Source organism: Halichondria panicea, chromosome 11 (genome assembly GCF_963675165.1).
Source record: "Halichondria panicea chromosome 11, odHalPani1.1, whole genome shotgun sequence".
Taxonomy (NCBI): Eukaryota; Metazoa; Porifera; class Demospongiae; order Suberitida; family Halichondriidae; genus Halichondria; species Halichondria panicea.
This window is the reverse complement of record NC_087387.1, coordinates 369,659-383,751: the sequence shown is the minus strand read 5'-3', so window position 1 is coordinate 383,751 and position 14,093 is coordinate 369,659. Positions and strand designations below refer to the sequence as shown.

Here is a 14,093-nt window from a genome sequence, read left to right as displayed (position 1 = left end):
CATGTGAGACACACCTGGGCCACACCCCTCATATACTCTTCACACAACAAGCTAGCTAGAGAGCTAGAGAGAACTTAACTAGAGCTAGAGCTAGACAGTGTTTGCCAAATGGACCCTCCTGCCCAGAAGAAGAGTAAGATGGACACGGGGGACGACTCGTACATACCCGTGCCGGCCCCTTCAGCTGAGAATAGCAGTAACCTCTCACTCATGTTCTCACTCAGAGAGGAGAAAGGGTCCCTTCTCAACGCACTCAAACCTTTCCAGGTAGGTACCTACAGGTCTTATACAGGCATAATTATATGTATCTACAGCTGTAACCCATTTAATTTAATTCCATAACAGCGTAGTTTGTTGATTGGAATAACATAGCTAGCATTTTAGCAAATCAGTGTAAATGTACATACATGGCTGGTCCATTCTTCCCAATAAAACTATGTGTATATCAACTACTGGCTATAGCTAGCTAGCTATCCCTATGCTAATATTCGCTTCCCTCCTTCCCCTCAGAAACTTGGCATCAACATGAAGCACCTCGAGTCCCGTCCCTCCAAGACGAACCCAGGCTCAGAGTATGACTTCTACGTGGACTGTGTGTGTCCCCCTGAGATCAAAGAGGAGCTTCTCTCGTCTCTCAAATCACATTCTCTCTCCGTTAATGTCCTGTCACGTGACCCGGGCATGGACGAAGGTTAGGGGGGGGTGATACATTGTATGTACACAGTATAAAATCAACACGTTAATTTGGGGAGCAGCAGTATGCAGAGGTGGGATTATTGTTTTGTACACTATTTAGGACCTGAGTATCTGGCCTTTATGTCACAATAGGCCTGGGGGGGGGGGGTAGTCCGCTAACTTTCTAAGAGGTGTGTGTGTGTTTGTGTAAATCTTTTTGCCTGTCTATAATTTGCAGTGCCTTGGTTTCCTCGTAAGATTTCTGACTTGGACAGATTTGCCAATCAGGTCCTCTCCTATGGTGCTGACTTGGACTCTGACCATCCAGTGAGTGGGTGGAGAGGGGTTGTGGTGCATTTCTTAAAATTAGAACAAGTGGCTGTGCTTTTTGTTGTAAGCCTAGCCCAAAGCTGCAATCATTAGCGGTTATCACCCGGTTGGAGATGACCTTAATGAATAATTATGAAATTGACCGTTGATGATTTCTACGCAAATATGTAATATATATATTGCTATGTAATGTATATATTGCTATAATTATCGTAAAGGGTTTCACTGATGAGGTGTACAGAGCAAGGAGAAAACAGTTTGCAGACATTGCCTACCTCTACAAACAGTGAGTTAGTGGTGTTGGTAAAGATTGACACTTTCACTAACTCAATATACAATGCTATGTTAGCATCTTTTTACTGTAATCATCTTTACCAAATCACTTGCAGAACCAAAATGTTTTTAAGTGTTGTATTTTTATTCTCCTCTATAGTGGAGAGCCAATACCTCATGTGGAGTACACTGACAAGGAGGTCAACACCTGGTGAGCAGCGCACATTGTATATTTTTCAAAAGTTTTTCTCAAAGTTGCAATATCAAGTCAAAGATAACTATAATCAATATCAGTACACTTACTTGCAAATTTATATATCTCCCTGGGAACTACAAAATGCATCTTTCAAGTTTGAAGTTATATTTCTGTGTGTGTACTACCGACTGTGGTGCTATACCGACTGTGGTACTATACCGACTGTGGTACTATACCGACTGTGGTACTACCGACTGTGGTACTACCGACTGTGGTACTATACCGACTGTGGTACTACCGACTGTGGTACTATACCGACTGTGGTACTATACCGACTGTGGTACTATACCGACTGTGGTACTACCGACTGTGGTACTATACCGACTGTGGTACTATACCGACTGTGGTACTACCGACTGTGGTACTATACCGACTGTGGTACTATACCGACTGTGGTACTATACCGACTGTGGTACTACTGACTGTGGTACTATACCGACTGTGGTACTATACCGACTGTGGTACTATACCGACTGTGGTACTACCGACTGTGGTACTATACCGACTGTGGTACTATACCGACTGTGGTACTATACCGACTGTGGTACCACCAATGATTGTCATTGTTATCATTTTACGCGTAGCACAATCAATTCTAATATTCAATGACTTGTAAAGATACTAAGTATGATTAAGTACACAGCGACAATATTATTATTAACAATATTTCCACAGGCGCACCATCTTTTGTGAGCTGATCAAGTTGTTCCCTACTCATGCTTGCAAGGAGCACAACCATGTCTTCCCACTGCTACAAGAGAACTGTGGATTCAGGTACTATACTGTTACAATGCAGTAGTGCTGTAAGAGTCAGAGTCATGTGCTCCTTGTATGCAGTGTACGTACATGGGTATGATTATCGCACTTTAAGCTATTGACTGATCCTTGCATGTATGTTCATGGCTAAACACTTGAGATGAAGCTGAAAGTGTGTGCTTGCTCTTTGTGTATACTTACAACCCTACTGTGTACCCACAAACCCACACACACACACACACACACACACACCCACTATCTGTGTTCACTGCAGGGAGGACAATATTCCCCAACTGGAGGAGGTCTCTCAATACCTGCAATCATGCACTGGGTTCAGGCTCAGACCAGTTGCAGGTACACAAACTAACTCTGTTCCACAATAAATTATTATTTGCTGGCCCCTTGTACAGTACCTCTGTGCTTGTTATGTTCATAGTGCAAACACACTAGCCCCTTGCTATTTCAGATTCATATGCATAAAATATACATGTACTTGTGTGGTGCTGGAACAATCCAAATAAAAGTAGAAGCTGCAACTATAAAGATCACAGGTTTCTGAATCAGTAGTGAAGTCTAGTGTTGAGTTTGGCCTGGAAGTTATGTGGTCAATTACGTAGCTGTTCATGTGATTGATATGGAAACTTTTGGTTGGAGTTGTATCAGTAGAGTACATGCACACACACACACACACACACACACACACACACACACACACACACACACACACAAACACACACACCACCCACACACACACACACACCCACACACACACCACACACCCACATACACACACACCACACACACACACACACGCACAAACACAGGTCTACTATCCTCGCGTGACTTCCTTGCTGGGCTGGCTTTCCGTGTGTTCCACTCGACCCAGTACATCCGTCATTTCTCCAAGCCAAACTACACCCCTGAGCCTGATGTCTGTCATGAGCTGCTCGGCCATGTGCCCCTGTTCTGTGACCCATCATTTGCCCAGTTCTCACAAGAGATTGGGCTGGCCTCCCTCGGAGCCCCTGAGGAATATGTACAACAGTTAGCCACGGTCAGTTCACACACACACGCTTAAAAACACTGCCAAGTGTCCTCACTTGGCAGTGTTTTTAAGCGTGTGTGTGTGCGTGCATAATTATACTACTAGTAAATGTTGTATAATGTATGTAGCTCTCATTGTTGTTACACGTGTATAGGTGTCGTGTGCATGTGTGTGTGTATAGGTGTCGTGTGCATGTGTGTGTATATAGGTGTCGTGTGCATGTGTGTGTGTATAATTATATTATATACACAAAAATTACTATTAGTTCATATACAATGTACATACAATTGATTGTACAGTGCATTTTTAGCTTACACATGATTGTAGTATACTGTGTTTATACGAGTGTATTGTGTGCAATGTCCTGTCATTGATTTTCTGCTTCACTTTCCTCCTACCTTATCATGCACTTTCACCACCACCCCTGCAGCTCTACTGGTTTACCATTGAGTTTGGTCTGTGCAAGCAGAATGGGCAGACCAAGGCATATGGAGCTGGTCTACTCTCCTCCTTTGGGGAGTTGGAGGTATCAGCTGAGAGACATACTTTTAGTGCTCAAAATTCCTAACAGTTGCTTAAACATGACTGACGTGCACATGTCCACATTAAAGTGCTGGTAGCTTCCATAGCTTTGATGTGGACATGTATGTTGTATATATACCTTGTGTTAATCCTAACCCTCTATATATACGAAATAAAGCTAGCTCCATATTTTTATTGCAAATTGAGACCCCCCCCCCCCACACACACACACACACACACACACACACACACAGTACTGCCTGTCTGACAAGCCTGATGTGCGTCCCCTCGATCCATTCAAAACCTCTTTTCAGAAGTACCCCATCACAGAGATGCAACCAGTCTACTTCTTGGCCAATAGCTTTGAAAATGCTAAGCAGAAGCTGATGTGAGTGACTACAGTAATATCCGTACTGCTGACCATACACACACTTGCAATACATTGTGCATCTATGACTAATAAGAGATAAATTGTGCATGGCCGAAATTGTTTTGGTTATAATTATGCATGTATAATTTCCCTCATACGAAAATAACCAGCTATATATATATATGGTATACCTATACTGTTACTCATTGTGTACCAGGTGTACAACTGATAACAATGCCTGTACCCATGCATTGTACTTAGATATACTTATATGCATGCATGTTAATAATTATGTGTATCTCCTTGTACAATGTGTACTTGTGATGTTGTAGTTTGTAGCCCAGAGCAATCTATAATACTATATATAATTATAGCTCATAGTTCCCTGCTAAATACACTCAAATGTACGGTGGCCCCCCCCCGCCCCCCCCCCCCCGAGTGCTACTCTAATTGATAGTTCATACTTGATAGTTCAAATGCCTAGTTGGTAGTTTGCAGTTGCTAGTTGGTAGTTGGCAGTTGGTAGTTGGCAGTTGGCAGTTGGCAATGAACTAATGCCAGGAATTATTCTGTTTCTCTTAAGCCTTCATTGATGGGGGCAAGCCCTACTTATACATTGTATAGTGGACACACGTTAGTGCCGTCTGAGGCTAGTAAACTTCTTTGCACTGCCTCTAATCTTTTAACCATAACTTTAAATGGCCTCAATAGAATCTAAGATTTGCCATGCAAAACCTGTTTCTATAATGCTCCCCCCCCCCCTACCAGGAATATAGGTGCATGGGGATTAGACTTGAAATTACCTCCCTACCTAGATGTGTAGACTCTACATATAAAGATTAATATTGCCGTCTTAGGCCAGCTAGATCTATTGGTGTCAGTATCATAATTTTAACTTACATAAAAGCAGGCTAATTATTGTTGCAAAGTTTAAAGGTTACGAACTCCCAACTGCCAACTCCCAACTACCAATTGCCAACTACCAACTCCCAACTCCCAACTGCCAACTAGCAACTGCCAACTACCAACTAGAGTAGCACTCAGGGCCACCGTACAAATGGGATTTAAATATATCATTACTGGCCAAGTGTCCTTATTTGTATACTTCGTTTCTCTTCTCTCTATAGGGAATTTGCACATACGATCCCCCGGCCATTCTCTGTGCGTTACAACCCCTACACCCAGAGTGTAGACATCATCAAGGACAAGAGCTCAGTGCAGAACCTGGTGAGCGATATCAAGTATGAAGTGGACATCCTACAAGACGCACTGAGGAAGCTACAGTGATTGAAACTTTCATTAAAAAACGTTTAGATATATATAGGCTGTTGTGTGTGTTCATGTGTGTACTTTTTGCTATACAGGTAATCAATGATGTGTTGCGCATGCGCGATGTACAGTGAATCATACTGCATGCCCACTGGATCTAGTTTAGCTCTACAATGAAACTTTTCTGGGCCTACACAACTTTACTGTTGCTGTCAGTGCTCTGTTGCTATGCTATATATTTCGGAGTAGACCCCAATAACTTGTTGCGGGTCAACAAGGGGCCTGGGCCTGGAGTCACTACAGTAAGCTAGATCTGGATTATGTTAATTCAACCTTAACCATAGATAGAACTAAATTAGCCACACTATTATTTATAGAACCATTATATATTCATATAGTAAAAGTTAGTCAGTCTATTTAGTATACGTGTGCTTGTGTGACTATATAATTATGAGAGGTTATGCATGTACTTACAATATACATCGATTGTTTTTGCAGAATCATCTTCTGTCGCTAAAATCGAAATGGAGTTTTCAAAACCAATCGACAAACGAAGTAGTCGAAGTGAAAGAGCTGACTACTGTAGAAAAAGTTGATCTTAAACGATACATGATATCAATGGTGTATGCGGAGCAGCTTACGAATGCTTTTATCCATTACAATGAGTTTCTGTCCCTAGCTACAAGATGGAATTTTACAGGTGTAGAACCTTTTGTTCTAAACTCGAGAATGAGCGGATTTCAAAATTCTGACAGTTACGATATTCGAGAGCTTCTTGACATGAAGTTATTCCACAGGAGATATGCCGAGTGTGTTGGAGGCAATAACAAAGTCTGATTGATCCAATGAATTCATTCTTGAGACAATCCTTTAGAAACATCGTTGTTGTTTACTTTTCACCTCACATGTTTGTGCTACCGAGGGAGATTCATAAGATAATGGACTCTTCTTTAAAGAGTGTTTTCTCAAGTCACAAAGACAAACCAGTTCTTACTTGCACGGACACAGCATACAAATCGCTGACACCAGCCGTTGAAGATGTACTAAGAAAAGAGCAGCAGAAAGATTTTAACAGAACAATTACTGACGACCAAAAATTCTCCATCAAAGAAGTATTTTGCGTAAATCGTGACGTTTCATTATCACTAGTTCAACTTATGGACCATTTAGTAAACTACTTGGACTCCTCCAAACTAAATGCCAGTGTTCTTTTCGTTAGCTGGCAAGGAAAATACACAAGACCATTTACAGATCCAAAAACCATGTATCATTGTGTGCTACCCTTTACCCAAATACCGTTCAGCTCGAAAGCAAAATCTCAAGCTGCTCAATTCGTGAAATCCAAGAGACTAAAATCAAACGACTACATTTCTGTTCACATTCGGTTCGAAAAGTTGTTTGAGTTTGCATTCAATTCACACAACTCAAATCAAACTGGTTTTTACAGCTGCTGCATGAAGAGAGTGCAACTACTTCTAGAGGCTATCTCCAACAAAACACAGATTCCACTCAATCGAACAATATTTATCAAAGACATTGGCGAACACGGTACTGATTCTTGCCACTATCAAGGGCACTGGCATCCTGGTAAGAAATGCAAAGAGGAGATGAATAAAATGACATCAATGTTAACTGTTAATGCATCAGAATACGTTCCGCAGAATATCAATAAATCCAACACAGGATTCATTTCATTGGTCGAAGAAGCCAGTCTGTTTGACGGTAGACTGCTACTGACTGTTGGGAGTGGAAGTTTTCAGAGTGCTCTCGTGAACAGATTTGTAGATTACCATAGCAACAGTACATACTCCGCTAGTGACTTGCATTATACTGTATGTATAAAGGAAAAGTCAAATGGTCTGCATATTGACCATGATGTATGTTGATCAATGTTATCCTCCTTGTATATAATTATTATTAATAGTCAAAATAGTACTAGTAGGGGGGGGGGGGAAGTGAGTGCATGCATATACAGTGATTCAAAACATTATTATACAAGGCATAACTAATCTCAATGAAAACACAATATTATTGATGTAGATATACCATAAAAGAGGTTCTAGATAATTATGCAAAACTAGAGCACTGATCGACACTTTCACTAACTCAATATACAATACTATGTTAGCATCTTTTTACTGTAACCATCTTTACCAAATCACTTGCAGAACCAAAATGTTCTTGTATTTTTATTCCCGTGTATAGATAGTGGAGAGCCAATACCTCATGTGGAGTACACTGACAAGGAGGTCAACACCTGGTGAGCGTACATTTTACAATATTAAATATCAGTACACTTACTTACATCTATATCTCCCTGGGAACTACAAAATGCACATCTTTCAAGTTTGAAATTATATTTCAGTGTGTGTACTACCGACTGTGTATATGATATGTTATGTTATCATTGTACATGTACGTACAGTTAATTCTAATTCTAAGTACAATTTTAGATTTAAGTACACAGTGACAATAATTTTTTATTAACAATATTTCCACAGGTGCACCATCTTTTGTGAGCTGATCAAGCTGTTCCCTACTCACACTTGCAAGGAGCACAACCATGTCTTCCCACTGCTACAAGAGAACTGTGGATTCAGGTATGCTATGCTGAATGCAGTAGCACTGTGTAAGAGTCAGAGTCATGTGCTCCTTGTATGCAGTGTACATATATTTGTATCACTATGATTATAGCACTTTAAGCTATTGACTGATCCTTGCATGTATGTTCATGGCTAAACACTTGAGCTGAAGCTGAAAGTGTGTGCTTGCTCTTAGTGTATACTCACAACCCTACTGTGTACCCACACACACACACACACACACACACACACACACACACACACACACACACACACACACACACACACACTACTATCTGTGTTCACTACAGGGAGGACAATATTCCCCAACTGGAATAGGTCTCTCAATACCTGCAATCATGCACTGGGTTCAGGCTCAGACCAGTTGCAGGTACAGAAACTAACTCTGTTCCATAATAAATTATTATTTGCTGGCCCCTTGTACAGTACCTCTGTGCTTGTTATGCTCGTAGTGGGAACACACACTAGCCCCTTGCTATTTTAGATTCATATACACATGTACATGTGTGGTGCTGGAACAGTCCCTAAAAGTAGAAGCTGCAACTATAAAGATCACAGGTTTCTGAATCAGTAGTGAAGTTTAGTGTTGGGTTTGGCCTGAAAGTTATGTGGTCAATGAGTACCTACGAAAATCCTGGCACAATAGGTTCAATGTCACTATCCTGAGCTGTACGAAATATCGGTATGACAAACATTATGAAAGTCAAGCCAAACCAAATACCTCCTCTGGTATAACTGCCATATACCACAGTGGTCACAGTAATGACTCTCACCTTGATTTGCCAAACTTCCTGCTGTACAAGTATATAATTTGATATAGTAAAACTTGCATAACTCTGGCTACTCCTTCTCCTTGTGGTTTATCATATTACTCTCACTCACTCTCCTACACAAACACAGTTATGTGGTCAATTATGGTAGCTGTTCATGTGATTGATATGGAAACGTTTGGTTGGAGTTGTATCAGTAGAGCACACACACACACACACACACACACACACACACACACACACACACACACGCACGCACGCACAAACACAGGTTTACTATCCTCGCGTGACTTCCTTGCTGGGCTGGATTTTCGTGTGTTCCACTCGACCCAGTACATCCGTCATTTCTCCAAGCCAAACTACACCCCTGAGCCTGATGTCTGTCATGAACTGCTCGGCCATGTGCCCCTGTTCTGTGACCCATCATTTGCTCAGTTCTCACAAGAGATTGGGCTGGCCTCCCTCGGAGCCCCTGAGGAATATATACAACAGTTGGCAACGGTCAGTTTACTCTCTTTTAGCTGGCAGTGTTTTTTAAGCGTGTGTGTGTGTGTGTGTGCGTAATTATACTACTAGTATACATGTATGATCGTTTAGGTGTTGTGTGTGTGTGTGTGTGTATTGTGTGCAATGTCCTGTCATTGATTTTCTGCTTCACTTTCCCTCCTACCTTATCCTGCACTTTCACCTCACCCCTGCAGCTCTACTGGTTTACTATTGAGTTTGGTCTGTGCAAGCAGAACGGGCAGACCAAGGCATATGGAGCTGGTCTACTCTCCTCCTTTGGGGAGTTGGAGGTATCAGCTGAGAGACATACTTTTAGTGCTCAAAATTCCTAACAGTTGCTTAAACATGACTGACATGCACATGTCCACATTAAAGTGCCGGTAGCTTCCATAGCTTTGATGTGGACATGTATGTTGTATATATACCTTGTGTTAATCCTAACCCTCTATATACGAAATAAAGCTAGCTCCATATTTTTATTGCAAATTGAGACCCCCCCCCCCCCCCCCACACACACACAGTACTGCCTGTCTGACAAGCCTGATGTGCGTCCCCTCGATCCATTCAAAACCTCTTTTCAGAAGTACCCCATCACAGAGATGCAACCAGTCTACTTCTTGGCCAATAGCTTTGAAAATGCTAAACAGAAGCTGATGTGAGTGACTACAGTAATATCCGTACTGCTGACCATACATACACTTGCAATACATTGTGCATCTATGACTAATAAGAGAGGAATTGTGTATGGCCGAAATTGTTTTGGTTATAATTATGCATGTATAACATCCCTCATACGAAAATAACCAGCTATATATATATACGGTATACCTATACTGTTACTCAATTGTGTACCAGGTGTAAAACTGATAACAATGCCTGTACCCATAATTGTATGCACTCATGCATGCATTGTTTATACTAAGTTATAATATAGTACGGTACTATAATAGCTGTAGTTCCCTGCTAAATATACTCAAATGCATGGGATCTAAATATATCATTACTGGCCAAGTGTCCTTATTTGTATACTTCGTTTCTCTTCTCTCTATAGGGAATTTGCACGTACAATCCCCCGGCCATTCTCTGTGCGTTACGACCCCTACACCCAGAGTGTGGACATCATCAAGGACAAGAGCTCAGTGCAGAATCTGGTGAGCGATATCAAGTACGAAGTGGATATCCTACAAGACGCACTGAGGAAGCTACAGTGATTGAAACTTTCATTAAAAACTTTTAGACTATAATTATTATATAAAGGCTGTTGTGTGTGTTTATGTGTGTATAATCATGATACGTTGCACATGCCACTATACATACTGTGGTAAGCCACTATACATACTGCATGCCCACTGTATACGTATATATAATGTCGAACAGCAACTGGAATAAATGCGAGAAGTTTATTTTCCAGGAAGTGGGCGTGTCCGGAAGCAAATAGCTGGTGCCATTGTGTGAGTAGCTCCCTGTAGTTAGAGCTGTGTAGCATAGACCCAGACCACTGTTAGAAGCTGTTCAAAGCTCAAAAGGTAAGTACTGAAGTTGGTTTTGTAGTATATGTTTGAAATTAGGGGTATACTTCAAGTTGAAGCAAGTTTTGTTGAGTAATGTAGCCAAAATTGCCATTCCTGTAAACATGATTTTGGGCTTTTACATGGAGTAGCTAGTCTGTTACGGGTGGGACACAACTTCTAACTATATAAGTCTGTTCCAATGTTATTAAGCTAAGTGTATGCAGATTTTTGTAACTGTATTCTCTTTGCAACAATTTGTCAGTTGACTTTTGTAGATGGCACTACATTGTGAATATATCATAAATAGTATGCAAACAATACAAAGAGCATAGTTAAAACATTATATATGGTTAAATGTTCAGTCATGTTTGCATATCTATCAATTCGTCTTTTACTCCAGGCCAGTGATGACTTTTGTCTCTATATTCTCCTTGTCACTGTCACTGGTCTTCGCTGTCTGAGTCCAATTCAATTTCCGGCTCTTTCGTTTCAGCAATCTCTCTGCAAATGGACCAGAAGTACACCCTGGTCCACAGCCACAGTAATAATGGCTGTATCCCACTGCTGCTAACATTTAGAAATGCTTAAAAACTCGCTATTACGTGGCAAATAATGGTGAGATTAATTAACCTGTTGCTCGTTAATGTTGGATGTTCAGGAATAATTTATGAGTAACATTACAGGTTTATTCCACTTGCTAGGTATACTAAATAAGCTGGGTAGGTTAGCTGAGCTTCTCTACAGTGGGGTAAGCATATACAATGGTCTGTTCAGGTAATTCCTGATTAAAAAAATTTTTGACCTGTAATAATAGCATATTTTTCGTACCACACAGAATTCAAGTACATCACGACTGATTTGGACGATGCTTGGAATGTATTGAGGAGGACATCTGTTGGATGTAATACACAAAATGTGGCTTATTGTGTGCTCACATCTCTCCAACTAGTACTATTTTGTGGTTTTTTATACAGCATTTTCAACGATGCATTTCTCGACTCTCAATGGATCGACACGAAAAACAATTACATATAGATGTTCATCAATCCTATAAGATAGCACTGAACATGTTCAAATTCATCTCATACTTTTGCAATGTCAGTTCAGTTTGCTGTGGCATGTAAATTTGTCTAAATTTGTTTGTGTTGAAGTTTCTAAGCAAAGCCACGTGGCGGCTTTGTGGCTATATTTAGTTCCTGCCATGTGTAATAGATTGGTGCAGGAAGCAGGAAACAAACTGCAAAGGGAAGAGAGTTATAAAAAAATGCTACTTTTGCGCAAGCAATTGCGAATAGCTCATTAATAATTATATTCATGAGAAAATAAAACTCCACGAGGAGCATGTGCTGGAACCATTGCGGTTTGACTGTATAATATATATTATAATGTATAATTATGTATATGTATATGTATATGTATACTGGTAGTTTAGCTCTGCAATGAAACTCTTCTGGGCCTACACAACTCTACTGTTGCTGTCAGTGCTCTGTTGCTATGCTATATATTTCAGAGTAGACCCCAATAACTTGTTGCGGATCAACAAGGGGCCTGGAGTCACTACAGTAAGCTAGATCTGAATTATGTTAATTCAACCCTAGACAGAACTAAATTAGCCACACTATTATTTAGAACCTATTATATATTCATATAGTATTCAGTGTATCTAGTATACATGTGAGCACATGTGACTATATAATTAATATGAGGTTGTGTACTTACAATTGTTTTTTTGCAGAATCATCTTCTGCCACTAAAATCGAAATGGAGTTTTCAAAACCAGTCGACAAACGAAGTAGTCGAAGTGAATGAGCTGACTACTGTAGAAAAAGTTGATCTTAAACGATACATGATATCAATGGTGTATGCGGAGCAGTTTACGAATGCTTTTATCCATTACAATGAGTTTCTGTCCCTAGCTACAAGATGGAATTTTACAGGTGTAGAACCTTTTGTTCTAAACTCGAGAATGAGCGGATTTCAAAATTCTGACAGTTACGATATTCGAGAGCTTCTTGACATGAAGTTATTCCACAAGAGATATGCCGAGTGTGTTGGAGGCAATAAACAAAGTCTGATTGATCCAATGAATTCATTCTTGAGACAATCCTTTAGAAACATCGTTGTTGTTTACTTTTCACCTCACATGTTTGTGCTACCGAGGGAGATTCATAAGATAATGGACTCGTCTTTAAAGAGTGTTTTCTCAAGTCACAAAGACAAACCAGTTCTTACTTGCACGGACACAGCATACAAATCGCTGACACCAGCCGTTGAAGATGTACTAAGAAAAGAGCAGCAGAAAGATTTTAACAGAACAATTACTGACGACCAAAAATTCTCCATCAAAGAAGTATTTTGCGTAAATCGTGACGTTTCATTATCACTAGTTCAACTTATGGACCATTTAGTAAACTACTTGGACTCCTCCAAACTAAATGCCAGTGTTCTTTTCGTTAGCTGGCAAGGAAAATACACAAGACCATTTACAGATCCAAAAACTATGTATCATTGTGTGCTACCCTTTACCCAAATACCGTTCAGCTCGAAAGCAAAATCTCAAGCTGCTCAATTCGTGAAATCCAAGAGACTAAAATCAAACGACTACATTTCTGTTCACATTCGGTTCGAAAAGTTATTTGAGTTTGCATTCAATTCACACAACTCAAATCAAACTGGTTTTTACAGCTGCTGCATGAAGAGAGTGCAACTACTTCTAGAGGCTATCTCCAACAAAACACAGATTCCACTCAATCGAACAATATTTATCAAAGACATTGGCGAACACGGTACTGATTCTTGCCACTATCAAGGGCACTGGCATCCTGGTAAGAAATGCAAAGAGGAGATGAATAAAATGACATCAATGTTAACTGTTAATGCATCAGAATACGTTCCGCAGAATATCAATAAATCCAACACAGGATTCATTTCATTGGTCGAAGAAGCCAGTCTGTTTGACGGTAGACTGCTACTGACTGTTGGGAGTGGAAGTTTTCAGAGTGCTCTCGTGAACAGATTTGTAGATTACCATAGCAACAGTACATACTCCGCTAGTGACTTGCATTATACTGTATGTATAAAGGAAAAGTTAAATGGTCTGCATATTGACCATGATGTATGTTGATCAATGTTATCCTCCTTGTATATAATTATTATTAATAGTCAAAATAGTACTAGTAGGGGGGGGGGGAAGTGAGTGCATGCAT

General features: G+C 40.4%; 4 protein-coding genes across 4 annotated transcripts; all 4 read left to right on the top strand.

Moving 5' to 3' along the window:
- Positions 1-17: 17 nt before the first annotated feature.
- On the top strand, positions 18-5,595 carry LOC135344511 (phenylalanine-4-hydroxylase-like). The gene is made up of 11 exons (XM_064541721.1): positions 18-267; positions 511-691; positions 914-1,002; positions 1,224-1,291; positions 1,439-1,489; positions 2,210-2,308; positions 2,565-2,644; positions 3,115-3,344; positions 3,766-3,861; positions 4,112-4,245; positions 5,355-5,595. The coding sequence occupies exons 1-11, from the start codon at positions 109-111 to the stop codon at positions 5,512-5,514; spliced, it is 1,347 nt and encodes a 448-aa protein (XP_064397791.1). The 5' UTR covers positions 18-108; the 3' UTR covers positions 5,515-5,595.
- Positions 5,596-5,636: 41 nt separating this feature from the next.
- Positions 5,637-7,438, top strand: LOC135344512 (uncharacterized). Its single transcript, XM_064541723.1, has 2 exons — positions 5,637-5,798; positions 5,995-7,438. The coding sequence occupies exon 2, from the start codon at positions 6,342-6,344 to the stop codon at positions 7,380-7,382; it is 1,041 nt and encodes a 346-aa protein (XP_064397793.1). The 5' UTR covers positions 5,637-5,798; positions 5,995-6,341; the 3' UTR covers positions 7,383-7,438.
- A 208-nt stretch (positions 7,439-7,646) lies between these two features.
- Positions 7,647-10,665, top strand: LOC135344291 (protein henna-like; the record flags this gene model as incomplete). The annotated part of the gene is given in 7 exon segments (XM_064541457.1): positions 7,647-7,756; positions 7,998-8,096; positions 8,390-8,469; positions 9,141-9,370; positions 9,571-9,666; positions 9,898-10,031; positions 10,428-10,665. Coding segments are annotated over 7 exon segments (909 nt in total), but the record flags the coding sequence as incomplete, so codon positions are not given.
- Positions 10,666-12,236: 1,571 nt separating this feature from the next.
- On the top strand, positions 12,237-14,055 carry LOC135344509 (uncharacterized). The gene is made up of 2 exons (XM_064541717.1): positions 12,237-12,449; positions 12,623-14,055. Exons 1-2 carry the CDS (start codon positions 12,327-12,329, stop codon positions 14,009-14,011), a joined length of 1,512 nt encoding a protein of 503 aa, XP_064397787.1. The 5' UTR covers positions 12,237-12,326; the 3' UTR covers positions 14,012-14,055.
- The last annotated feature ends 38 nt before the right edge of the window (positions 14,056-14,093 follow it).